Genomic DNA, 27,639 nt, shown 5'->3' on the forward strand with positions numbered 1-27,639 from the left:
CTTCATCACTCAGCTCCTCAGAAGAAAGGAACTTCCGCTTCCTAGACAAAGTCGCCATGCTTGTGTCGATTGCAGCGCACAAGCACGAGTGAAAAAACTAGGGGAAACGCGCTGCTCCTGTTGCCAGGCTGCTGCGTCCTTTGGCGACGGATTGGTTGCAGCTCTGGCTTGGAAGAAAACGGGAGCTTGCACCCGCGCCTTGTCGCAAGGCAGCCAGCCAGATTGTCATCACTACCAAGCAATGGCGGTCTTCATGTGCGTTTGAATGCGTAGATCAATTGGTTCCAGCGAAAGTTTAGAGAAACAAAGCAGCGTGGACTTACGGAAGTACACATATGGGCGGCGATATGCTTGTTTTATAGTAAGATAGATTCTCAAACCCAGCTTTGCATAGCAAAAATTTCGTTGAACCGGAAACGCACGCCAAAAATGGTTCGTTGTGATGAGAAATTTGTTCCATTACTTTCTATGGTGAGCTGACGGGGAACTGGAAATATTTCGTTGAGGCGACATTCGTTGTAGCGGGGTTCGACTGTATTTATTTCCTGTTTGTTTAGGTTGTTTTTTTTTCAGCATTATTGGTGCCTATCTTTTTGGACCTCTGTGCAGTGCACATTGCTAAGCTTTGCAGGTACCATTCAGAAATGCCTAGGCATAGCTTTGGCTGACTTGCTTTTTACTGAATTGTGAGGCGCCTCTTTGTACTAGATCACAGGACACTTTTTTTCTTCAGATTTACTTAAGCATAAGGCTTTGCAAGCTTGAGAAAGGGTGCTTTATAGCTTCTCTGTGTATTTAACAATATTACTTTGCCCATATATGGGGAATATGAGCAAGACCTCCCAGTTTGTGATTAGAGAAACGTGGTGGCCCGCAAGAAGTGGCCAAGCACAACTCCTCTCTAGGTGTGTGCTGAGTGCTAAAGTGAAACCAGCCTGAGTCACATGAACTAGTTGGAGAGAGGTCAGGCATATAAATATCATTGACAGTTGTGCATCAGCATGTTCATTTCAATGCCATTGGTGGTTTTTCATTGAATCTGGGCATTAGTACACCATTGCTTAATTTTCATGGGTATTTTTCCTAGGTGGGTCCACACTGTACATAGAGACAGCGATGCACGACCTCTGGAACCTGGTGGGGACAAGAAACCTGAGGGCTCGCTACAGCTGACTGGGCACCTTGGTGATGTGATGAAAGAGAGTGCCAATATTGCCTACACCTTTGCAAAGGCCTTCCTGCTGGCTCAGGCGCCTGACAATGACTTTCTCCAGAAGCACACATCCACCTGCATGTACCGGAGGCAAGTTTCTCGGTGCTCTTGGGTGATATATATGATAGATTCCATAAAATCAGTTACGACTACCACAACATATTCTTCTTGCCTTTGGAAATACATAGTTTAACACTACAGCTCTTTTAAAGGCAGGCACTGGTGAAAGCGCATTCAGTGTGCTAAACGTTTCTTGTTTGTTTTGTTTGTTTTCCTGCTCCGCATTTGCATCTTCATTATGCAGTGCTGTTTCATCTATAGCTTACCCGTCATTTTCCAGAAGTAGCGCCCTTTTTGATTTTCTTTTCTCACACATGTTCAAGCAGGGCCTGGGCTGTACATATGAAACCTCCTAGTTGTGAGCATAGCACATGGAACAGTTGCTTGGGTGAATAGAAGGTAGGGCTGGTTAAACATAACTCTGCACTGTTCCATAAAATTGGAATGATAGCTCACTGAACTGAACCCACTTCTGGAGTTGTCCTTTTGTGTGTTGCCTATGCACCTGCAGGTGCATAGGTAATACATATAGAAAGTTTTCCTTTAAAATTACTTTGCGGCGTTCACTCGCTGCCTGGAACCAGAAGTTCATCGGCAAGGCACGACGTTCTCCGTGTGCCTGCCGCAGAAGGTGACCGAGAGCGTGCGGCTGCAACCGCTCGTGACGCTGCCAGATCCCGAAGAGACTCTCAACGGTTCCGCGGAGCTCCGCTTAGCCTTCGAGGTGTCGCTCCCATCTCTGTTTCCGCTTCCCCCATGAGGGAGACTTCCCTCCTCGCCCAGCCGGTGCTGTCCTGACGCCCGACGATGAAGATGGACCGCGTCGAAATGGAGGGGGGAAACAGGTTCTCCACAACTGTGGGAATGCTGCCACCATTGTAGTACCCTCCCCCCTCCTCATGGGAGGCCGCTCTGCGAGTTTTTCAACCAGCTGGCCAAACGTGGCTAGTGAACAGAGCTCTCCGCAAAGCCCAGGCCCGTGGACTCTTGGACAGTAGAGCCCACCCTTGAGGACCTTCTTTAATTTTTTGCTTCAAAATAAAGTTGTTACCACCACCCGTACAAACCCATGCAATTCTACTGTAGCTACAGCTACAGTAATGCGACAATTGTGGCTGCGTTCCCACATAGTAACACCGGCGAATTCCACCTCGCTGTAGTTCATTACCTTGTGCCGACATTTTGACAGCCTAGTTTAGTGGCATCTCGTGTGCTGCGTTCATGCCGACTATCATGCTTGCTGGCGGCATGTCTTACTGCAGCCGTTGGAGGCAATTCCATCACTGCTACGACTCAAGCGCGAATGACCGAAGGCACAAGAACGATGCCATATTGCGGCAGGCGGCGAGCAGCAGCGCTATACGGGGTGCATTTGCATGGGTTGGCACTGAGGCTATTGTTTCTGTCATCCACATTTTTCTTATCACCTGCAGCTTAAAGGATGCAATTCTAGATTCCGATAGACAGGTATCGTGTAGGATTAAAGTGGCCGCCTCAAAAACAGCAAAGGTGTACCTCAACCTCACCCACTGTTGCTCACGCTGCCTTCCGCTACTGCCTCCTTTCTACTGACAGCTGGTCAGAGAGACAAATAGCCATCAAAGAGCATTTCAGGTGTTCCGCGCATGCACAACACAAGAGCTGTAAAGCCTTGCGAATTCTATAGAAGCGTGTGCTCTTGCACATTTTTTTTTCCCTCATTCCTGTGAAAAAGCTTAACAACGGGGCTGCAATGTATTTACTCAGTTCAGCCTTTTCTAGAACGGTTGCAACAGCCAAAGGCCTGCAGTGTCTGCAGCTATGCCACGCGAGGGCATGTGTTGGGTGACTTAACCTTGTATGCATGTTTTGGCAGGGTTCAAAAATTATATAAAGCGCACTTAGGGACAACAGACAAGAGAGACCAAGTGCGCTTTATATAATTTTTGAAAATGGAAAACCAACTAGCTCAGATGTCAATTCTGCTTTTGGCAGGGTGCTGTGCCAAAAGATGGCCCAGTGCAGGGATAACCATGGTGACGGCAATGTTGTCACTGGCCTGAACAAGCCGGTGAAGCCTGGTGTGGCTATGACAGGAGAGGTGTCCCTCACCGGTAAGGTCCTCCCCGTGGGCGGAATCAAGGAGAAGACAATAGCGGTGAGTGATTTTGCCTGTCCTAAGCTATAAAAAAAATTTGTGTTTTTACCCATCTTCACTAGGTCTCACTAGGTCATAAAAACTAGGCCTCAAGAATGTTCGTTTTAAAAAATTGTTTTTCTTTACTTTGCATTGCAACAGGCAGCAAGAAACATGGATGCAGACAATTTTTTATACAATTTTAGCCCCGCAATTTCAGTGCAAAATACACCATTTTCGCAATTGAAAAAAAATGTAGGCTTCTGTAATGGTCATTTTGAAAATTTCTGCAGATTGTCTGGGACCTTTACGACATGTTAAAATGTTTCAGAAAAAAAGTCCCAAAGTTGCAAACAAGTGCATTTCGCAGCTTATTTGGCTTTAAATTTCACATTGAGATGGTTCAGGTCGAAATGCAAAAGATGATGCGTCAGATTTCTAATGCTACTGGCATCTTGCTCAGCAATTTTTGTTTTCGGTGAGAAAATTTTTAATTTGAGTACCTTTATTGTTCCTCTCTGTTATGTTTTTCTTACTGTTTTGTGGTTTATTATTCAACAGGTTTTAAGCATTTAAACATGGTGGTGCCCATCCAGTTTTGTGTTAAACAACAAATTTTCCTTAATTTACTTACCTTTCTGCCGCTGATGTGTATATATACTAATGAAGCGTTTTTCAGCCTTTGCAGAAACATTGTCCATAAAATATGGCAGCTAACCATAGCCTCCCAAGTTTTTGTTATGCCCGGTCATAGGTGCTAAGATCAAAATATGCCACCCTTCGAGCGTAGTTCTGGTGCTCACTCCAATGAGGCGCTGCCATCCCATACTGCTTGCCCCGCGCCGAGGCCGAGGCCAGCTGTTCTGAGGTGTGTGCACTTTATCAAGACCAGAAATAATAGCCTGGGGCACCGACATGAGAATGTGCACAAAGATGGTGCAGGTACCTGCAAAGGAACACATTTCGCTGGCGGGCAGCGTTTAGAAAAAAAATGACGGAAGCTGTAGATATTTGTGGCTGTAAAGGAGCACAAAAGGAGCATCATGCAAGGTAAAGCGGAAAGTAATCACCTGGCCAGGAACCAAAGTGACCCAAGTGCAACTCTGCTCACCATTCATGGTCTTCATCTGCCTGAGGTGAATTATGAGAGATGCACGGCCAGATGGATGGATCTGATTCCTTGGAGGGACGGGTAGAGGACGGGGCGATGAAGAGAAGTCGTTTTTAAGGGACTAGCTTAACACGAGCACAGCTAGCTCACCAGCACTGTTTTCCATTCTAGAGGCCATACATACATCAGTCCAAAAGGAAAGAAGTGTGGTCAGAATATTCTCACCGCGTCCTTGTAGCTTGCAGAAAGGCACTTGGAGGGCATGCAGGAGTGACCACATAAATATGGCCACAAATGAACTCGGAAGACCTGAACAAAGAAACCTCTAATTCTGATTGTGGCACGGCATTACGCAGAAGCGAAACGGAAATAATTTATTGTTTGATACTTGCCAGTATGCTCAGATCGACCTAGCTTCAGCACCTTTCAGTAAATTGGGTTCATGTCGCCAGGTCATTTTATTCGGTCACCTTCACTTCAAGTTGTTTTGAAGATTGCGCGAGAAAAATCCACTGAAGGCATCTCCAAAGAGCCCTTCGTAATGCTCCTGTATGTTTTGCTGTCTCATGCTATTGTAAAGCTTCAGCATCCTTCAGGATGCTTCAGATTTCACTCATGCACCATAAAACCCAACACAGTGCAACACAACGCACTTCAGATTTGTGTTTTCTCTAGGATAATTTCAGTGCACCCAGTCAGTAGTTTTGGCAGCAGAGGGCGAAGGAGAATTTTTAACCTGCCCTTCAATGAATTAGCAATGCAGTGGAAAGACACAATTGCTGGTGTGAAAGAACATGGACAGGGACAGAAAATGACAGGGCTCCATTGATATTTTAATGTGAAAGCATTAGATGGCTCAATCTCTAGGTCATGTCCGCAAGAAACGGCACCATGTGATATATATATATATATATATATATATATATATATATATATATATATATATATATATATATATATATATATATATATATTATATATATATATATATATATGCGCTATGTAATATAATTATGCACCACCAATGCTAATTAGCATAATTGGTGATGACATCACATGAGTATGACATTATACCAAGTCACATGACAATGGTGTAATGTGGTGTCATACCATGTCACAGGTCACAGGATAACCCATCACCACCCCCTAATCCATAAAGGTGTAGATCAAATCCCAGCGATATCACCGGCTGACTTCAGTGTGCTGGCAGCATTGCAGACTACATTTGCATAAAAATTTTGAGCAACCATTCTGTCGTAGTGTTCCGAGTAGTGTCATAGCATTTCTCTTTGCATATAGTTTACATGTTTTAGTCAAGTTAGAGGCTAGCTTGTGACAGGGGTTCAGACCGATGACATATGCACCTCCAGTTGCATGCTTTGAGGTGCAGGTGAGATGTCCACTAAGATGTCCAGATGTGAGCTACTGCGCCCTTTTCTTTCCTCAAAACACATGCTTAAGCAGACTTAAGTGCCCTCAGAATTTCTTTGCTAGCAATTATGTCCTCCTGTTCGAAATACTATCTAGCTCTGTATGATTTGCTTTTTAGGCTTTTTTTGTCTGCCCGTTGCAAGTTTTGCATTAAACGTAATAAAAAGCATTACCTGCCTAAGACATCTGCCACGAGACCGCTGTCCTGGAAGGTACTGAAACTTTGGGCATGCTATAAAATTATAAAACAAATTATTTCTCATTGACGTCTGTGTAATGATGTGCCTGCCGTAATGTATGTGCATTTGAATCAGAATTAAGAACCTCTTTCATCTAGACTTTTGAGACCGTTTAAGATCAAATTTATGTGTTCATTACTTCACACTCTCCTAATGAGGAATGCCTCTTATTGCATGATGCTGAACACCGTACAGAATTTCCTGATCCAATTTCTTCAGTTATGAGCCAATGCATGTGCAACCCTCAAAATGGCAAGAAAGCTGGTGGTGACATGTGTGTCTCATCAAGCCAGTCCCACTAAAACAACCGACCGCACCCCTTCCACCTCTACCATATAGTGTTAATTGAGAATCATCTGCTTGTTCTTTTAATACGAAAGCATTTCTTGCCTCATCAGTGGCGTGGACAGGATGTGTCACGCTTTCACCAATCCATAGCCAATGCACAGCCATCTAGCAAGCCAGTCCATAATAAAATTCATAATCTAACAAGCCAAACCATAATCCACAATTAAATCCGGAATCCAACTAGGCACGAACTGTCAGTGAAGAACCCTCATGGATGATGCTACCCTCCTTCTCACAAGAAAGGAACACCTCCGGCGCCGCAGACGTGCTCTCGTCCCTCCATTTGCAATAAACCTCCCCGCGGTCTTGCCCGTGCAGAGGAGGTTGTGCTTTGGAGGATCGGGGTCAGAGTTGCCCTCACTCCTGCCATCACTTGGACGTGGCCTCACTTTCACCACTTATATTCCCACTCAGGGCATCCTGTCTGCAACTTGCAAAATACGGAGGCTGATATTCAGCACTTGTTGTGGGTTTGCCCGGCGCTGAAGCCAGCGAGAATTCGGCACCTGGCAGCTGCGGTCTTTCGCTGAAAAATCTGTCCTCATATATTACTTGGATGCAGGGGCCACATCACCACTCCTTCCTCGCCTTCATTAGATCGGCCCATCTTTTCTCATTCCTTTAACACCCTCTCTTTTTTTTTTCTTTCTACCTTCCTAACTACCTTTATGCCCTGAGGAACGTTATCAAAAAAAGCAGCAAAGAAAATTGGGGTCTAGGCGGGAATCGAACCCGGGCCTGCGGCGTGTGAGACGGGACGATTCCACTGCGCCACGACTGGTTGACGTTCACAGCTGAATAATGACGCGTCTAGTGAATGCAGAGTTGTCTTAGAAACGTATCTTTTTGGTATCTAATGAGGCGTACATGTAATTATGAGCAGATAAATTACTGATGTTGCAATTAACCTGAGTACGAAAGTATGTTTCCAGTAAATTTACTTCTTGCTTGCCGTGTTGTAGCGCCATCATGCAGCACCTACTCAAAACCCCGCTCGCAATGTACGACACTGGCCTATTAGATGGCGTGCGTGTAGTAACGCAGCGGACGCCAGTTCGGCCACTTAGCCATGCCCCAAGATGCAAATACGGATGGCAGACCGCACACAGTTTTCGCATTTCCGCTCATAAGGAGATTTAAGTACACCTCATAATTTTTTTCATTCCACCTTTGACACTGTATGGACCATGACTGGTGCCTTACAATAAGTTGCACACAGGTCATTTTGCTTTCTGCTGAGCGGTTGTTTCCCCGCATCAGCATACAAGTTGCACTTCCCACATCTGCTCATAGGTCACGGCACCGCACGTTTTAGAGCTCCCTTCATTTTACTCTTCTTTTTTTCCTGCACACTCCGCTAGCGAAACACACTAACGAAAGCTTTCACGGAATCTTTTTCAGTTAACTTCCTTATAGTGGAGCATATGTCCGGGTAAAGCACTCGAAATGCGGCTGCCTCAGCACATGCACCACCCTTTTTTGCTGGTTCCTTTGTATGCGCATCACTTAAAGAGGTTCTCTGGTGTGAACACCCCTCATGGTCATGGTAGGATAAGTTAGGAGGGTGTGCTGAATGGCCGCGCAGAAGCTATAGCTAAGCTGTAGGAGGCTATAGCTGAGCTCATGGCACACACAGTCAGGTTCATTTCAACAGCTGTCGGGCTGGTGCTCAGCCGTGCCAGTTGCTCACTAACCTTTGTTCTCACCTTCTTCTTGTATGCAAAGGCCAAGAGAGTTGGAGTCACCTGCCTCATCCTCCCTGAAGAGAACAAAAAGGATTTTGCCGAGTTGCAGGACTACATTACAGAAGGCCTGGAAGTCCACTTTGTTGATCACTATTGTAAGGTGTTCGACTTTGTACTGAAAGGCTGAGAAGTTTTTAAATGTGTACAATTGTTTAGTTATGATCAGTTTGCATAAATGCAGAATTATCACCCTTTACGTTCATATGATGCATTATTTTCATTGTAGATTTGCAGGTTGTCCAGAGCTCGGTAGCAAATAAATGGCTTTGATTATTAATTTCTCATCACCATTCTTCAATCCATGAAAATGTAATCAGTTGTCTTTTTTTGCAGTATGCTCAGAAACTTTTTGAAAGTGTTTGACGGTCATTTATTAGTTGTCTTGAAATATTTTGTAGAGCATTGGCATGCATGCAGCTACAAAGCTGTCTACTTATGTAGATGTAACAAACTTTGTTCCACTTATGCATAAAGCTGGCTGTTATGGCAAGAAACAGCAAACAGCTGGGGTCACATGGTTCACAGAACATTAGAGCCAGGTGAAGACGCTTCCATGCTATTGCGAACATGCTCTGCAGAAAGCACAGGAACAATACAGGAGACAGGTATGTATACACAATAACAAAGCAACTGTTCGGTGTGGTACTTATGAAGATAGTCCACACTACCACAACAACATTTATGTGCCATCCTTTTATGCTGGTTCCTCAAACTCGGCCATCCTCTGAAGGCAGGTTTAGCAATTCAAGATTGCTTGCCCAACATGTCATATCTGTTACTCGTTAACCCTGCCAAGCTCCCAGGCACACTGCAGCAGATGATGCATAACTAAGTAGGAGTTGTCACAGGAAATGGTTATACAGTCTCTACTTGCTGCATGGTTGAAGTTTTAATAACAGAATAGCTTACAAAATTCCAAATAAACCTTAAGGTTTGTTTCAGTGACGCACATCTCTACAGCAGTTTTAACATAGTACTTATCACTTCATATGAATAAAACTTGTGGAGTGTCACAACCAACAGCTAGTGCTATAATTTCTGAAACACGTTGTCATTCCTGTAGTTTTCTGCTTATTCTCTTGCCCAGAAAGATATGGGCAAAAGCTTGAAAGTGGTCTAGCTTGCTCCCATGTGCACCGGGGCGCACCTTAGCGACAGTGGGCATACATACCATGTATGTGACAGTGAGATATGGCATTCGTATTGAGGACGTACTGAATTTTACACACTTCTTTTCTATTGCAGCTCACAAAAATTTAACGTTTAACAAAATTTAAGCGTTATGATATTCTGCCGTCATTTCATAACAAAATGGCTAATAGTTTTTGTTATACTTTCCAGGCATGGTGTATGTTATATGGGACACTTCACAGCAAAAGACTAAACATACCTCGGGAATGAGAGTTTCGTTATTGCAAAGTTATGTTCTGGCATGGCTATCTTTTATGGAAACAATTGTGAATGTCCTGATGTTCATTTTTTTTGTTTTAGATAAGGTACAGTAAGTTAAGGTAAGGTAAGTCCTCAGGTCCTCATGAAGCCATTACAAATGAGGAGAGTGCATTGAATAGTCTGCCTTTTAAAACAAGATAACCACCATCATTAGCCTGACTACACCCACTGCAGGACAATTTGGAGAGCACACTGTAATGCATAATTCAGAGTGCAAGAAGCTGTGAAATATGTATTCATTATTTAGCATCGCAGCAAACAAAGCACTAGTCAAAGGGTATCTTTTTATGTACAGGAACACGGTGTTCCTAAAGAATAGCTGTTTGTCAGCTAAACATTTATGAGTCACTTGCAGAAGCTGTGTAGGCTGAAGCAATTATTTTGTCTTCAATTAAAGACACACTCATTGTCAATGCAGTCAATTATCATTTACAATAAAAGCAAGAGTGAAAAAAAATTGCTGGTCCACTATACCACATTCAAGCATGCTTCAAAAGTCGAGTGTACACTGTAATGAAGCCGTTTCTTGAACTTTCTGGCTCTGATGAACCATTACACACACCAGCAAACATTACTGACAGGACAAAGGACAGAACACTCATGAAACAGAGGAATTAAAGCGCTTGCCATTTCCATACCACACAGAATGGAAGCCACCATTTTGTGCAGCGGAACATGCGTCACTGTTTTGTCCTGCGAGCAGGCAGCAGCCTGTGGAAGCGTACTTGTTGACGGTGCCCTGCACCAGCCAATCTGTCAACAGGGCTTGTTGTGAGCAGTTGCCCTGGTTTTACACTTTCACACTGAACACCCTGTTGGCATAGTCATTACAGATCCCATTCATAAAAGATTCAGACGTTCTCCAACGCACAACATGCCACAGACGAAAAATAATGTCCTTGTGGCTTGCGCTGCAATCGAACCCATGGCAGACCAGGCACATCAGCACTTGGCAACGCTGGCAGTGCTGCAAAGAGTGGCACCTTGTTTGAGGGCTAGGTGCATCTATGGTGATGTACTTTACATTTTCCACTGGCATCGTCCACAACTGTCTTTTCAGCTGGGAGCACAGTAGCAGAAAGTGACGAGAGCCACTGCAGGTGCGGGATGAGAACATGAAGCTGTAGCACTGTTGAATCGAGGCACTGCGCTCTTCTCTGCCCGTTTGCCACTCTGCTTGGTCATCTAGCATGGCACGCACAGAATTGTCTCACACAGTCTGCACTCGAATCATGTTTGCCGAGCACAGGCCTCAGTTGGAAACACCGGATGCTGCTCCCTCTGCCTGAGGCGATGGGTGTGGGTCCACCTGCAGAGGAGCCATCCAGAATGGTGAAAATGTGAAAGAAGGCTTAAGTTCTTCATGTGACTTCCAAGGCAGTTTGCATTCTCTTAACTGGGCTACAAAATAAAAATTACCAGAGAGAAGATTGGGAGGTGGTGAGTTACCATGCATGTTACAGGTGCTTGTCATAGCCATTGCAAAAAAAAAAAGAAAACAAAATGTCAATGCAATATGAGGCTTAGTCATAATTTTCAGATAATGTTTTATGCAAGGCTTTCAGTTTTGCATATACAGAAGGGCTGCTTGAAGTATGAAGCCTTAGGAGCTGTTAAGGTGTATACCTGTACACAGACATGCTACTTATATCAGTTATATTTAATTTTGTACCTTTCAAGTGGGAAAGCACCATGCAGAAAAATTTGTGTATTTCTGTTTTATTAAATAAACTTATGATGATTTTAATGCAGAATAACCTGTATAGCTTTGAAATTCTGTTAGTTAGCCCTCACTGATATCTCGCCCTTTTATAGCCCTTCGGCTTGACACACTTGGCTTCACTATAAGCTTTCACTTTCACACAGACTTTTTTAATCAGCATACGAAGATGCGCGCAATAAAGTGAGGCCAATGGTTGGCGTTTGTCCGAAATGGACAAGAAAGGTCACTTTGAGCAGAATACCTTTGTCATCACAAATACTTGTGCTCATTGCTGGTGCCGCATACATTATATGCGCTGTTAGTGCTACAGCTATAGTATGAAGCACTCTTCAGTAATGTAAGAACGTGCACCCAGCTTCTTAAGTGACGACTTGGAACACTTTTAAAAGCAGATGATGGTTTGAGAGCAATGAAATGAAGCTTCTTGTCACCCCTATCTCTTTTCATAAATCAGTCACTAATGTAAGCCTCCTTGCAGTTACTCCCACACTTCATTAGATGCACAGTACAAAGCAGTAAGTAAAACGCTTTAGCATGCTACCACCAGGGAGTCATGCACATGCAGTGGCTATCTGCAGAAAGCACAGGCAAGCATGATCCTGAAATGTCTCTCGTTGAGAGTTGTGGGAAGCAGGCAACACAAGTGGAAGCAAGAAGAAGCATAGTGCGGTACCTTTTTTTTACTCAAGTAGTGTGTACTGTCGTGCACGAAGCGGACATACAACACGCAACACAGTGGATAGCTAGTGGCCTTGCCTCACCTACATGGTGTGGGGTGTAGGGTCACAGGGCGAGGTACAATGGCATTAAGAGCAAGCACTGCAATCGTAGATTCTTAAAAAAAAAAAAGAATGTGCACAGGACGGCCTTCCGCAGAACATTAGCTGTACAAGCTTTTTTGGTCTTATGGGTGCCCATATAAGTGTCCACCCATGGCCTCTGGCCATCGAAGCAAGAAAGCGAGGAAGTTCAGCACTATATTGAACATTCATTAAAAGTATAAGTAATAAAAATATTGTCGCCCGTGGTGCCTACAAATAAGCATGTGCATTACTAGAAGACAGCAGATGCCTCTAGCATGTTTTCAAAGTTGGAAAAAAGAGTCAGAGGGTCAGAAAGCATACGTCTGAAGGTAACAAAGGTATATTCTGTGAGAATGGCAAACATCACTTTGTCCATAGTAGTAGTATAATCAACAGTTTATCAATTGACCATGCAAGTGCAAACCAAATTTGAGCAGTACATATAACAGAACTAAGAACTCATTGGAGGTCCTCTTTACATCAGTGTTATCGCATGACAACCAGTAAGGCAGCATTTTTGACAAGTTGTTGGCAAGAGATGAATAGATATCAGAGTTCAGGATTATTTATTCATTAATCACTTACGAATGTTGAAAATCAGTTGAAAAATCAGCTAAACAGCAGTGTCTAATATGACTAAGAAACTATTGCGTTGCAACACTTTTGATCCAAGATTTCTAAACCTCATTATCATTCAAAAAGGCATGGAAACAGGCCCTTTAGGAACATTTTTGATGTGGACGTACCTCGGAATATGCAGGAGGCGGATGGTACAGGTAGTCTTGTACATAAGCGTACATAGGTGTAAACCGTGTGTCTCCGAGTATCTCACCGTCTTCATCATCACCAATGTCCACTGAACCTTCTATACACTCGGCGTATGTCGGTGGAGCTGTAGCAAAAGAAGACAGTTTTTTTTTCTGTTAAACATATCATACTTTGTCCCACACGGTGCAGGCACAATACGGACATAAACACCATACAAAATGGTCAAGCACATGATAAGCAATGTGTTTAATGTGAACAACCACCTGTAAACAGGCTGAAACTAAACACTGAAACAAACGCCTATCTTTAGCTGCAAGCCTGTGGTTACTCATTGCATCAAAGTGGTTAAACACTTTTGAATTATGCCAGGAGACAAAATGGCACAAAACCTATCGTATAACTGCTATAAAGCACATTCTTTTCTATAATCTAATCAACAAGAAGCTAATACATTGATTATGACTAAAATGCACTGTCTCTGGTAGTGACCTCTCCCTTAGCAGGCTAAGGAGAACACAGAAGCTCCTCACGTTCAACAGGCAATGGGTCATCTGTGTCGGCTTCAGAGTATGGAGGAGCAGCTGGGTAGAAGTGGATCTGGGGCTGACTAGGCAGCCCTACTGTACGATAGTGTGGAGGCCGGGCTCTGAGGGGCACTGTTCCAATGACAATGGGCAGGTCCACAAACAGATTGTATGCTCCTGGAATCTGCAGGGTGATCTGCAAGAGAGAAGTACTTCAGTGGTTGTACGAGAAGTCAATACAAAGAGTGCAAGCATACTGTAATAGCCCATGGACAATGCAACCATCAGTGACAGCTGTGTGCCTCTCAGTACCGACTTCCTTTCTGTCTTGTGCCAGCTGCAGTCAGCCTATCCCCGCGAACTTTCAATATCATCTGCTCACCTAATTCTCTGCCGCCTGCTATGTTTATCTTCTCGTCAATGCGTTCCATTATTCTTAATCGGTTATCTGTCCTCCGCATTACATGTCCGGCCCAAGTCCATTTCCTGTTCCCAATTTCAGGTAGAATATCACTAACTCAGGCTTGTTCCCTAATCCACTCTGCCTTTATCCTCTCTGTCCTGAGCACAGTTAACTGTTATTGATTTAAGGATCTCTACTTGTCTAAATAATACTGTGGGCATGCCCTAGTGGAGATTAATAGAACCACTTGGGATTTTATAATGAGCACCAAAACCTCAGCACACAGGAACATCTTGAAAAATGTGGTGGACAGGCAGTAGCCCTGCGATTTTGTACCTTCAAAAAAGTTGAGTTCTCCTGAAATGTAATCGTACGTCATTTCATGTGCAGAGCTGCTATGGGGAGGGTGTGCATGCACAGCATTTATCTTCTTCTTCTGTGCTTGTAGGAAGAATGAAAAGTGGGAAGACACGGGCTTGTCTACTGGAGGGCTAGCCTCCACGCCCACTGCCTGCGTGTCAGCATTTATGTGCAGTCGAACACTATTTATAGTGCTCAAGGTATGGCAGCTGTGCATGGTATGGACTGACACATCTACACATCCATATAGCTCCTCACCCGAACAGCATACTCGACATGAATCAGACAGCAGTTGGTGATGGATGGTGAGACAGCGGGAATCTTGAGCAGTTGGGCATCCCAATTGGCTGAGCGGCCAGGCTGGAGTGCCACACCAGTGACTGTGGTGAACTTGCAGTGGCGTGACCGTGACTTTCCACCAGCCAAGAACGTCTGCGTCTGGTGGAGTGTTGCGTGTGGAACCACTGTGCGCCCCGACAGGTTCTCAAAGTCAGCTGTGATGGCGATAGACTCACCTGCACAGCATGTACTGCATTAGTACTTGTGCCTTCCCATTCAGATATACTGAGACATATCAAGATAATGCCACCAAAGTTGCCGTCATTGAATGACATAAGTAGAAATCAGTATTTGCACTATGAGATGAAGGATGTGCAGTTTTAGCACTCAATACTCCGGTTGTAAGTGTGAATGGACAGAGCTTCATGCATTTCCACAAGAAGGAGACAATAATAATTATTGTTATCAAGGATAAAAAGCCAGGGGATGCAAAGTTAGCACATCAGCCGTAGGTTAAAACTAGTGCATCACATGAATGATATACCGGGTGGCCCACGTGTGGCTACCAACAGGAACTAGTTCATTGTATGCAGAGTTCAAAACAGCTAAAATTTTTTTAATAAACAGCTTAGTGAATGCAAAAATGAATTGAGGCAGGCCTTCCTTGCACATTTTCGTAGAATTAGACCTCTTTCGATGATGCCTCTTTTCCAACAAGAAAGCAGGGCTGGGAGATGGGTGAGATCAAATACACTTGAATCTTCAAGTGCATTCAGCACAATATTTTCAGAAAATGTTGGTTACAGCTTGTTATTAAACTAAATAAAATGCCTGCATAACAGAGTTCAGGCTTTCCTGGTGCAAACAGTAGTTTGCATCAATGTGCATGCAGCTATGCATTAGAAATGTCTTGTTTATGTGTATGTAGTATAACATGTGTAGCCAGAACACATGGACAGAGTTGAAAGCCCTGTCTCATGCCACAGCAATACAGCTCCAGTATAATCACTTACAACTCAATAAATGCAAAATGTTGCCTAATAGTTGTCTGAGTAGGCTTAATGTTAGTCCATAACATTGTCAAAACATTGCCAGTGTCACCTTTCTATATCACCAGGTAATGAATTACACACTAACTTTAGAATAACATTTGAGTAACATTGATGACATTATCCTGACATACGTTATAGTGACAAGAAGTCCATAAAAAAGTTCGGCAGAGATTGCTTATATGTGGGAACGCAAAAGCATTATTGTCTTTGGGTGCATAGTTTACGCATAATGTTTGTACATGCATTAAAGTTCATTTCTACGAGTTTATGTGTTTGCGTACTGGTTGCGCACGACGTTCGGACCCTCTCGCTGCATGGCAATGAGGTTGGCCGAGTTTGCACATCATGGACGCAAGATGAAGACATTTGGTTGTTTGGGATGCCCACACACACACACGCACATGCAGCCAGAATGCTGTACAACGAACGGTTGCGTCATACTTTTAATACGAATGTCTGGGAAGGCATACAATTGAAGGTGCACATGTCAACGGTTTGAATCCTTGTCGCAAGCTAGCCTCCAACTTGACTAGCACATGTAATCTATATGCAACGAGAAATCATATGACACCACCAGCAGTTGGGCAAACACACACACATCCTGTATATGAAAAAAAATAATGACCCTCTGCATACTCTGTAAACGTGAGGCACAAAGAACTTTCAAAGCCATTATATAGTTGCAAGGTGCCAATTTTTTTACAGTGCATTAATGCATGTAATTAACACAACAAGCATTTCCACGGCAATCAAGTCAAACAATCAATCCATGCATAAAACACTGCACCACAGATAGATTACGAACCAGAATATGCCAACGCACTGTGCACACACACATGACAGAAGCTTTCAGCAAGCTTATATATCCCCTATGTGAGGCCCTCGTTTTAGAGCCAGTGAAACTCGCCAGTCAAGCCAAGTTATCTGTGCATTTCTGAATTTGTAATGGCAAAAATTACAAACACAAGTGAGCATGACCACGTTGCTAATACCTTTTATTAAAAAAGTCATATTGGTCCGCGCTGCCATCTTTGTATGAACATTTTGCAAATGCGTTCAGTCAAAACGCACATACTGATTCTCAACAAGGTGCCTTTCCGAGCCGTATTCACACGTCGCTTCTCCAGTTGCATTGCATTCACTTCACGAGGAGCAGCAGGATTCAATAAACTACATTACCTGTGCATTATTATAGCCCTGTCAATTAATGTTCACAAATTTTGTCTAAACATGGTTTGGTTTATGGTTCATGGGGGTTTAACGTCCCAAAGCGACTCAAGCTATCAGGGACGTCTAGACATGTACTCAGAAACGTTGGCAAAATGTTAGTAAACAACATTGGTGCTTAGTGTACCAATGAACGTTACTGTGGTATAATTCTGTAACGTCATTCTAAATATACCTAGGACAACAATGGGAGAAACATTTTGTTGCCCACTGTTGGCAATGTTGAGGCAATATTCTGTGTTTCTTGGGAATAACCAGTGATCTGCCTCCGCTAAGTACCATGTAATCACTGTAATCAACCGAGTGCCATGCACAGAACATTTTTTTTTGTATGGTTGAAATTTCAATGAGTGCTCTGTGCAGCAAAGGATGGACCCAAACAATTACATTTCAAGGGTCCAAAAGGCCTGTCTTTTGCCATCCTTTGCAAGCTCAAAAAACAGGGGTGCTTTACCAGGGCAGTATCCCTTGCGGTCTGTCCTGGCATACAATGAGATGGGTCCAGATGTGCAGCACCAGCAGCACAGCGTCTTCTCCACACTGCTCTCCACCGCCGTCTGAAGCACAGAAACGGGCCGGCACTCAGGTCCCCCATACAATGTACAGTGTAACAAATCATTATGAAGACAAGGTCTGTCTAGTACAATTTCTAATGCCTAGAGTGCAGAAGCAGGCAGATTTAAAAGATGCACTTTTAAGACGTTGTTCAGAATTCAAGTCAGAAAAAATGGTTTGGTTTATAGGGAAGAAGGATGGAAAGTTGGGCTAGTTGGTAACAGTTCATGGTGGGTGGAACAGCGCGGGTGGAACAGGTTTATAGGGGTTTAACGTCCCAAAGCGACTAAGGCTATGAGGGACGCCGTAGTGAAGGGCTCCGGAAATTTCCACCACCTGGGGTTCTTTTACGCGCACTGACATCGCACAGCACACGGGCCTCTAGAATTTCGCCTCCATCGAAATTCGACCGCCACGGCCGGGATCGAACCCGCGCCTTTCGGGCCGGCAGCCGAGCGCCATAACCACTCAGCCACCGCAGCGGCTAGAGAGGAAAAAAAATGCTTCTGGGCGTTGTCTTGCAGAGGTAGGAGCAAATTTTTGCTACTGGTGGATGTTGGTATATCAAACAAAAGTGGAATTTTTCACTTCGGTGTAGGTGAAAACTTTATTTTTTCTTTATTTTGCTGTCATGCTGACCAAACATGGGGGATGCACAGTCGTAAAAAAAATAGAGATATTATTAAGCAATTGTAGCTCTAAACAGGCCACAGTGACGAGCAATGGAAATACAAATAGCAACACACCTATGCGCAGAACACTGGAAGATTTATTGGCACTTTTTATGGAAAGTGCATCTGATAGTGGCCCTGCCTCATCTTGTTCTCAGTTTCAGTGCATGGTGCCAAGCACAGATTTATATTGCATGCTCATGGTATAGATGGTGCCTATGTAGGGTCGGATGTTCTTTTTTTTTACATTTTTAGGCGCGCGCACCACCTGCCACGGTGCGCAGTTTGTGATGATGCCACAACTGTTATGCTACCTATACGTTATCCACCCGCCTCCTAGGCTGCTCCTCCGGGGATTTTTCGTGGATTTTTTGCTTAAGGTCAACGACGCCGGTTTTTCTACTCCTTAACGCTATCGCGTTAAAAAAAGGCATTTCCGGTTTTCCCTGCGAGTCGGCGGGATGTTTTCTTGGGGTATGAGCTGGCGAAGCTGGCAAGAAACCGGAAATTGCTCAGCCCGGTGTCGCAACTTTCAGCTGCGACACAGGGACCGCTACCATCACCGAGAAAGCGTCGATGCGCACTCATGTAAACGATGCCATATGACGCGCTTCTGTCGCAGACATGTAAATGCCGTTTGCGAGTCTCCAGTACCCTGTTCTTTGCTCCATTCTTTGTTCACCGTAGGCCGCCGTGGTGGCTGAGTGGTTATGGCGCTCGGCTGCTGGCCCGAAAGACGCGGGCTCGATCCCGGCCGCCGCGGCGGTCAAATTTCGATGGAGGCGAAATTTTGGAGGCCCGTGTACTGTGCGATGTCAGTGCACGTTAAAGAAGCCCAGGTGGTCGAAATTTCCGGAGCCCTTCACTACGGCGTCCCTCATAGCCAGAGTCGCTTTGGGACGTTTATAAACCAAACCTATTCTTTGTTCACCGTCTTCTTCCGCTGGACTGGTTTCCTTTCTCTCTCGTTTCCCTTTCCTGCGCCTTCTCTCTCACGCGCGGAGGAAGGGAGAGGGATCGGTCGGTTGCCATAAAGCAGCGCCGGCGCGTCTTCTCGGTTAACTACAAATTTTGCTGTCGGTTTTGTCCGGCATCCCAAGCGTCGCGCTTTGCTCCGTTTTCTCAATATTCTTTCGTTCTCCCTGCTCCTTTCCTGGGCAGCTGTAGGCATTGTAGTGACACTTGGTTATTGGCCCGCTCCCTTTATTCTTGTTCCCTCTAGTCTGTCTACATGTTTCTACGGTGAATAACAATAATACAATATAATTTCGTTCATCTCAGCTTGCTTATAACGAACTTCCGGTTTATCCGAAGTGACGCTTTGGTTCCGTGAATATCAGGTGTATAAAAAAAGGCTCTCCTTAACTCCGCAAAACTGGAACAAATTTTCGGTCCCCTTCGAGTCCGAACGACGAGATGACGACCGTAATAATATTATCAGTAAAAACTGTTATTTGTGTTTTTAGCGATTAGCTGCCTCGGCCGTTCAGTACACCCGCGACGACTTAAACATGGTGAACTATAGAACCACCATAACTTGAAGCAATGCGCTACGGTTTCGTGCAAGCACAACGTACTGTTTGCCTGCAGACAGTGACAGTACCGGCAAGCTCTCGTTTCTTCTTTAGTGCAACTAATAAGTCATGCGCCGGCCTCCAAGGCAGCGTTAATTGGCCGGAACGTGTACGCACCAGGTATTCGTTGCGATTTATGTCGATGGGGCTGATGACTGTGAAGGCCTTCTTGGTCTTGTGGTTGAAGGACCAGGGTTTCTCCACCTCGGCCTTAAGCCAGTAGCGGACGCTGCCGTACTTGCCTTCGAAGGAGGTGGTCACACCGCTGCGCAAATGCGAGGAACGGGCGAAGCTCGCGCGCGCTCTTACGACATGCGTGCAAAAAGAGGCGGTCGCGATTTTCACTGAGCTTTTGAGGAGAGGACAGGGAGGCATAAACGCGGTTGCATCGTAGCATACTCAGAGATACCCATGAAGCAGCGACAACGAAATCGCAGCCGCTAGCTTCGCTAATCTTTATTTTATACTTCACCGGCACTTCACGGTTATTTTTATTTATTTTATTTTTTAAATACCCTAAAGGCCCAATTAAGTGGGCATTACATACCGGGTGGGGGGGGGGGGATGAAACAGCACAATAACTTTTACAAACGTTAGCTAACAAATGCAGTAAAGAAGTATACAAACAAATGGTAAGTACACGGCACTGCATTCGCTGAGGGATACATAGGTTGATTACACAGCACATAAATCTTTAAAAAAAAAAAGTGAAGGCAATATTACGGTGAGTTTAGCAACCAAGGTGCGCTGAATGTTTTGTGTGAAAATGGGACAAATCAGTTTCATTAGTTATGTCAGCCGGCAACGAGTTGCACTCTTCTATAGATAGTAGTCTGCTAATGGCGTGCTGGTCTTCCACTAACTGTTCAAAAAGAGCGTATCTTCACGTGCTTAAACAAGATTCGAGCAAGCAAAAAAGGCAGCAAACCTATTCGATGTACTCGAACGCCGAGTTAGGCTCCTGATGGAAGAGTTTAGTTCGAGGTTCCGGAAATGGTTTCATGCGCAGACCAACACGAAACTAACCTTTATCGCTACAGTACTCTTCTCCGAATGGAAAAACTCTGCTTGCTTTTTGTCACTCCCGCTTTCGGTAGTTTAAATCTACGTGTCGGGGCCAAAATGCGCTTCGGCTAACTCCGCCTCTTTCGACCCTTCAGCCGGCAAGGATCAAGCGTAAAAGATTGGTAGGGTATTAAGGCACCACTTCTAATGCTAAATCCACAGGCAGCCGGCCATTCGATGCCGCAAAAATAACCAAGCGCAAAGTCCGCTCCTGTATCGCTTCCTTGTAGTAGTATTAAATTTGTTGTGCCTCTCTATATTGTTTCCACGCTTTCAACGTGACCCGAAATCAACGCACTGAGTACAGTTAAGACGCAACTCACGTTGCTGGAAGAACGAAGGTGAAGTTGAATTCATGGTGGCCTTCGGCGAGTACGTCCCTGCCGTCCCCCGACTCTGTCAAGGAAAACGAGAAGAAGAGACAAATATATCACGCTGTAGAACTGCCTGGCCAAAATAACATAAAGAACGTCCGTCACTCTGTTGCCTTCGCGATAATCATAGAGCAGCAAACCACAAAGCTATGTGCAAGCAGAAGGGAATAAAATATGAACAGTCAGTGAGAAAACAACACACCGCAACGGTTTTTGAGCACACTGTATAGCAATCTATGGCCGCAACGTACATTTCGCGAACAAAGGTCACAAAGTAAGCGAAACAAATTATTTCGCGGCAATGTAGTGAAACTCGTCGGTTTACTTCGGTCGGCAAACGCGCGCTCTGCAAAGCTGTCTTCTCCTGATGGTAACCTTGTTATGCGGTGAAAACAAGAGCAAACTGAAAGCGCGGGCGGGGACGTGCACGATTACGTGCGTTACGGAAGGGGGCCGCTCAAATGCTCGAGTACAGTTGAAGCTCAATATTAAAAAACCTTATTCTACCAATTTCTCGATATTACTAATAGAAACTGTAGCATTGCCCAGATCGCCTTGTAAAATGCTTCTCTTGGCTAAGTCGCTAGCTTGTTCGCCCCAAAATTTCGCACACAAGTGACATTTGGCGGTGATTTTTGTTTTATGCTACGCTTGTATAGGGTACTTGCACGATTCGGTGATACGTAATCAGAAGTCCACAACGTCAGTAGCGGCGACGAACAACAACAATAACTAAACTTTCGCAACAGCCGTACCAGCAGCGCCACCCCTCGCCCTCAGGAACGTGGGGGGGGGGGGGGGGGGGGGGGGGGGGTAGGCACTTGTGTCGCGTCTCGCCCCATGACCAGACTGCAGCGTCGCCGCCGCTACAGTCCGGACTTTCTGGCTCTCGATTGCTTTATTTATTCTTCCGTCGTCGAGAGATGGCGCTGCCAGTACAGCTGACGCGAAAGCCTTTTCCTTTTTTTGTTTGTTTGTCATGCACCACCGCATGTGGTGTGGAGTTTCCATTAATTCTCATCGACTTAAGCAAGTACCGGACCCAAACACAGTATAAAATTAAAATTACTAACAAATTACACCATCTGTGCGAAATTTGATCGCGAACAAGCAAATGGTTTAGCCGAGAGAAGCATTTTACGAGGCGCTCTGAGCGACGACGCAACTGTCTGTATATGTTTTGGGCTTTCTTTCTTTTTTTCTTTCTTTTGCCGTTTGCAGGTGCATTCAATGCGCCTATTATGCTTTTCCGTTGAAACAACTTTAATTAGAATGTATGAAAGCACCGTTCACTCAATTTCCTGCTGCAAGGCTCTGTGCAACGCGATTTTCATCGGCGGAAATTCGAACGCATATACCTATATGAGTTGCCCGTGCTTCCCTTCTCCTCGCGTCATTCCCACTGCGCCGTAAGATACGCATCTATTCCTGCGCTAGGAGCGGCCCTCGACCTTCCGCCCCGTGACACGCTGCCCTGTATAGTATATTTCATACGTTTCCTCGCGCGCGCACCTAAATTAACCGTTTAGTATCGGTTAAGGCACGCGAACTGCTGAATAAATCCGGTCAGCACCTGTTGCCTACCCGCAGCGACGTGCAAGAGGTGGCGTTTAAGAAACCCTATAAATATGTGGGGGAGGGGGACTTTCGTGCACTTTCGAAGAGCCTGCAGGCTCCTCTAAAGTGCGCGTATTTGGGTGCGGTATAGCCAGAATTTGCTGGACCACAGGGCCGAGGGTAACTGCGTTATCGAAAGTGTTGCTTACGGTGGGCTACAAGCCTCTCAATAAATAGGAGCCTAACAGTAATAGTTATAAAGTTAGCTATTCAATACTAATTCACCAGCTTGCTAGGAAGCACGTCTTAGCTCTCTATTCTGATACGCTACACCGCTGACAACATGCTATGCCGAAGCAAGCGGTCTCTAACTCAAAAAGCCTATTCTATAAAATTGCAGAACAGCTCAGGTGAAACACCCGATATGCGGCATTGCTCATTCTCTATTTTAAATTCATAGATATCTGAGTGGTATGAAGACCCAGATACCTGGGTCTTCATATACCACTCCTGGCAGTGGCTATGCACCACTGCCCTGCGATGACAGGTGCTGTCACCGGTGAGGCTTGTGAGACCCAGGTTGCTATTCCCGAACAACTTCTCGGAGCGAATCATTAATTTAGCTGCCAACCGCCACGGTGGTCCGGTTGCGATGGCGTCACAAGACCACGTGACCGAGGATTCCCAACTTCCGCCTATAGGTTGCCTCTCTGGGGATCATGTGAATGTTTCGCTCACGGGCGAAGTCGCGACAACAACGACGCTTGCCTTTCTGCGATACGGGGTCCTTCACGATAACGCGTTAAAAACTTCCAGGCTACCGTTAAGCCTCACGAGCCGGCTTCAGCATAGTGGACTGCATAACTGCCGCCGACGTGCGCTTCTTGCAAGCGTAAGCCAGGTAACAGAAACAGCTTAACCGACACACGTCACGTCAATGCACACAACGAGACACCGTTCGAAATACACGCTCTCCACGACAACTCAGTTAAAAGCGCCAAATACAAGGTGCAAAGCATTTCACCCTCACCGTAATGGCACGCAAGTATACTGCAGCCGCAAGCATATAAGCATCGGCACAAGCCACCGCTGCAGCTGATTACCGGACCCGCCCGCACTGCTTATCCGGTAATCAACCGTGAGCGGCATTATGCAGCGGCCAGTCTCCATTTGCTGCCAAGGCTCAGGAGACAACAACACGGGAGAGAGATAGTGGGGGGGGGGGGGGGGGGGGAGAGGCGGGACCTGCTTTCCGCTTGACCGCGAGACCACCAGAGCTCACGCGTACCATCTTCCTCGAAGTGAAAAAAAAAAGAAATAAAACGATGGAAGTAGAAGTAGTATCACAGTCGGGAAAGCGCGGCCCGCTAAGTGCGGGGCCAGGCACGCGCGTAGCTCGTGCGCGCGCGAGAGAGTTAATGGAAGCCGAAGTTCACGAGAGCGCGGCCAATCCTCCAAACTAATCGAGGCGACCGCCACCTGGGACCCGCTCATTAACGAGAGTTTCCCCCCTCCAGCCTCGGCTAAATCTCGGAGGCGAAAGGCGGCGTTCGAAATTTGCCCGGCGCGATCGAAAGACACCAACCGCCGCCTCTCCTTCGGTGCAGGCGCGCTCTGCTCTGCAGTGCCCGATCGAAATCGGCCGCGGTAGCAGCGGCTTGAATGCCACTCTGCTCGGGGCGCCGTGCTTGCCTCGTCCGTCGGCTTCGTCGTCGTCTTTTTTTGCCTGACCCGGATAGTGTATTCGCCGCTCGCTGTATCGATCTCGTTCGGCTCCGGCGGCTCGTCATTACAGAGGCCGCGGGCTTACTTTCATATTTGCTTGCGACGTGCGCCGCCCCCCTGCCCTCCAACAATGCGCCGCCGCCGCTCTTCGAGCTCTTGCGCTTGTTTTGGCCGCACTGTTCTCCGCGGGCGCCCACCTTTCTTCTTCTACTCGACCGGACGCTTATCGTCGCTCCCATAACTCCGTTCTTGCTCCAAAATAGAAGCGTGCAGCGAGGCGCCGAGGCTCGAGCTGCGAAGTCCGTTCCAAGTTCAGCGCTCAATTCGCGAAACTGAACCGAGCGAACTTGCACGCAACAAAGCAAGACCGAGCGGCGTGTGCGCCTCGTTATCACGCCGCAGCACAGCCGATCACGAACAGCTGTGTGACGCGCAAACAACCTCGTAGTGCGTGCACTCGGCTCCTCACTGGCTGCGGAAAGCTTCAGCTCCGACAGCGCTGCGTGGCTTTAGCGAGGCGCAGTATCGTTTTATTCCTCTTTTCGCGGGAGCTTTTCCGGTCATAGCAGATCGAATGATCGCTCGAACCCCCCCCCCCCCCCCCCCCCCCCCTTCCCTGCTATTCCGCCTTCGATGTGCGCGCTCCCGTGGCTGCGTGAGCAGAGCTTTCTTTAAAAGCCCGCGTTTGACCTCCGACGAAACAGTTCCTGATCTTTAACCTTTTTTGTTTCTTCGGGAATAAAACGAAGAGCAAACGCGAGGGAATTTGTTCTCATAAATGGGACCAACAAGAAAGGAGGAGAAAGCTTATCAGGGGAGAAAAAAAAAAGAAACGAAATAAACTGAGGATAAGGAAAAGCAAATAAGCCCCTCTCTCTCTCTCTCTCTCTCTCTCTCGCGACGGAAAGAAACTGCAGCTGCTCCACGTTTTTCCACGAGCACGCGCCAAACAAAAGTAAAACGCACGCGCGCATACGTCGCGAGGGGAAACAAAGCCCAGATGCGCGGGAGAATTGCTCGTTCGGCCGGGCAAAGGCTGTGCCGCCGATATCGCTTTGGAACGAAAGGCCGATGGGAAAGAGCCGGACGAACGCCGCGGATAAAACGAAAGACAGCTCTTGCTTTACTTTTCTTCTTCCTTTTTCTGTTTGCACGGCGACGGTAAACGCCGCTATCTGTTTTGTGGAGTGTTCGGAAGAAGACTCGCGCGCTTCGGATAGTCATGGTTATGCACCACTTTGTCTGGCTGCAAATCTGATCGCGTTGCTTTTAGAGCGCAGCTCTTAGGCGCTCGTTCGTGGCTTCCGCGTCGTCGAAGTAGTCGGCGTAACACGGCACCTGACAACCGTGGCAGGTGGTAGCAGAGCGAAACGTCACCTGCCACGGAGAGAACACACAAACCTGCCACCAGTGGTTGGCAGTGGTGGCAGGTTGCATGTGAAGAACAACGCTGAAATTTCACATTTCCGACTATCGTAACGGTATGTCATTTTTTTTTGCTTTGCTTTGTTAATGCACTGCTATCGCTGTCACGTATCATTCGGCCCAATTGGTCAAGACTCAAGACAGGCGTCGTTGCACAAGTCCTGCGCTATATGCTGTGAACATTTTCTAGAGAGGGCTACTGCCACGTACGACTCGCATGCGCAGATCCAGAGAGGCACTTAGCGAGCCCGCAGAGACCCAAGGAGATGGTATTAAACGACGGGGCCACCGATGTTCTGGTTCATACCACGCCCCGGGTGGCCGAACTGGCAGCGTAAATACTGAGGCTTGTAACGTGATTTTTTTTTCTCGGAAGAATCTTGAGCAGTTTCAACACCTCGCCGCGACAAGAACGAGTTGTTTAAGTTGAGGTGAACAACTGTGTGCAACAAAATACCCGGCAAGAAAGCAATGCCCTTGCACCGAACAGGAACAAAGTTACGCCGCCTGTTTCATCACTGTCGTTATCTGTAGACTATGTTCACTGCGGGACAAAGGCCTTTCTCTACGACCTCCAATAGGTCCTGACCTGTGCCAGACGTGGTCCCATATCCCAGCAGATACATTCTGCTACCTTGAGGGAGGTTGCCTGCTCTGCGCATTACATGTAAGCCCCCCTCACCATCACCCCATTTTCAATCCGATTTCTCCTGTAAATCTGCGCTATGATATCACCAATTCAAGATTATTCCTGGTTGAGGTTGCGTTCTTCCTGCCTCTGGATTTTATCTCTATTATTTTCCTTTCGGTAGCCCGTTGCGTTGTGTTCGAAGTAAACGTAAAGCATTTTTGTTAGCCTACATGGCTCCGCCCGCAGGATAGAACTCTTGTATAATATTCTTTTCAGGGACATCGTCGAGTTGTTCACAACATGACAGTTCCTGCCAAATAATGCCCTGTCTGCCCAGTGTTGCCTGTCTATACTTGCCGCGGTTCCTCTTCTATAATTGTTTCGCGCGCTCTCGCTACGCAGAGAACAGTTGGCGCGAGCCGAAAATATCACTGCGCTCGACCGATGGTATTTCCGCGAGGCAGCTGGATGCGCCACACGTATAGGCTTGCATGCGAACTTGACAAACAGGCGCTCCGACACGAAACGTAATGGGAAAAGGACGCACGCGCCAGGCGCGAACCAAAATGCGATGTGCCTGTATGCTAGTCGTGCACAATAACAAAGCAAACAGAAATTCCAGGGGTCACTTAAGCTCCGCCTTAAGGGTATGACTCGATAGCGTTAATGGGTTAATACTCATTTATACGGAATTGGTCATTCTCTACTCTACATTCATGGATTCCTGGGAGTCGTCATACCGTTCCTGGCGCGGAGGTGCAGCTGTTAATGTGCCACTGCCCTGCGATGGCAGGTGCTGCCACCGGTGGGCATTGTGAGACCCAGGTTGATGATAATAATAATAATAATAATAATAATAATGATAATAATTATTATTATTATTATTATTATTATTATTATTATTATTATTATTATTATTATTATTATTATTATTATTATTATTATTATTTGTTTTTTGGGGAAAGGAAGTGGCGCAGTATCTGTCTCATATATCGTTGGACACCTGAACCACGCCGTAAGGGAAGGGATAAAGGGGCAAGTGAAAGAAGAAAGGAAGAGAGAGGTGCCGTAGTGGAGGGCTCCGGATTGATTTCGACCACCAGGGGATCTTTAACGTGCACTGACATCGCACAGCACACGGGCGCCTTAGCGTTTTGCCTCCATAAAAACCAGGTTGATCTTCCCGAGTAACTTCTCGCGACCTATCA

At 46.0% G+C, this 27,639-nt stretch overlaps 2 protein-coding genes across 2 annotated transcripts in view; one reads left to right on the forward strand and one right to left on the reverse strand.

The window, feature by feature from the left end:
• Window positions 1-8,540, forward strand: part of LOC144125850 (lon protease homolog, mitochondrial-like) — a 38,187-nt gene extending 29,647 nt beyond the window's left edge. The window contains 7 exon segments of the mRNA XM_077659573.1: window positions 1,088-1,116; window positions 1,119-1,275; window positions 1,278-1,303; window positions 3,248-3,269; window positions 3,272-3,310; window positions 3,313-3,410; window positions 8,244-8,540. Of these exon segments, the coding sequence (XP_077515699.1) occupies window positions 1,088-1,116; window positions 1,119-1,275; window positions 1,278-1,303; window positions 3,248-3,269; window positions 3,272-3,310; window positions 3,313-3,410; window positions 8,244-8,390 (518 nt within the window). The 3' untranslated portion in view covers window positions 8,391-8,540.
• A 69-nt stretch (window positions 8,541-8,609) lies between these two features.
• Window positions 8,610-27,639, reverse strand: part of LOC144125851 (arrestin domain-containing protein 3-like) — a 97,856-nt gene continuing 78,826 nt past the window's right edge. Inside the window, exons 2-8 of the mRNA XM_077659574.1 lie at window positions 21,043-21,115; window positions 19,772-19,919; window positions 17,309-17,411; window positions 14,555-14,811; window positions 13,540-13,729; window positions 12,988-13,133; window positions 8,610-11,024 (exon numbers count right to left, since the gene is read on the reverse strand). Coding sequence (XP_077515700.1) covers window positions 10,968-11,024; window positions 12,988-13,133; window positions 13,540-13,729; window positions 14,555-14,811; window positions 17,309-17,411; window positions 19,772-19,919; window positions 21,043-21,115 — 974 coding nt within the window. The 3' untranslated portion in view covers window positions 8,610-10,967. The remainder of the gene's footprint in view (window positions 11,025-12,987; window positions 13,134-13,539; window positions 13,730-14,554; window positions 14,812-17,308; window positions 17,412-19,771; window positions 19,920-21,042; window positions 21,116-27,639) is intronic.

Source organism: Amblyomma americanum, chromosome 3 (genome assembly GCF_052857255.1).
Source record: "Amblyomma americanum isolate KBUSLIRL-KWMA chromosome 3, ASM5285725v1, whole genome shotgun sequence".
Taxonomy (NCBI): Eukaryota; Metazoa; Arthropoda; class Arachnida; order Ixodida; family Ixodidae; genus Amblyomma; species Amblyomma americanum.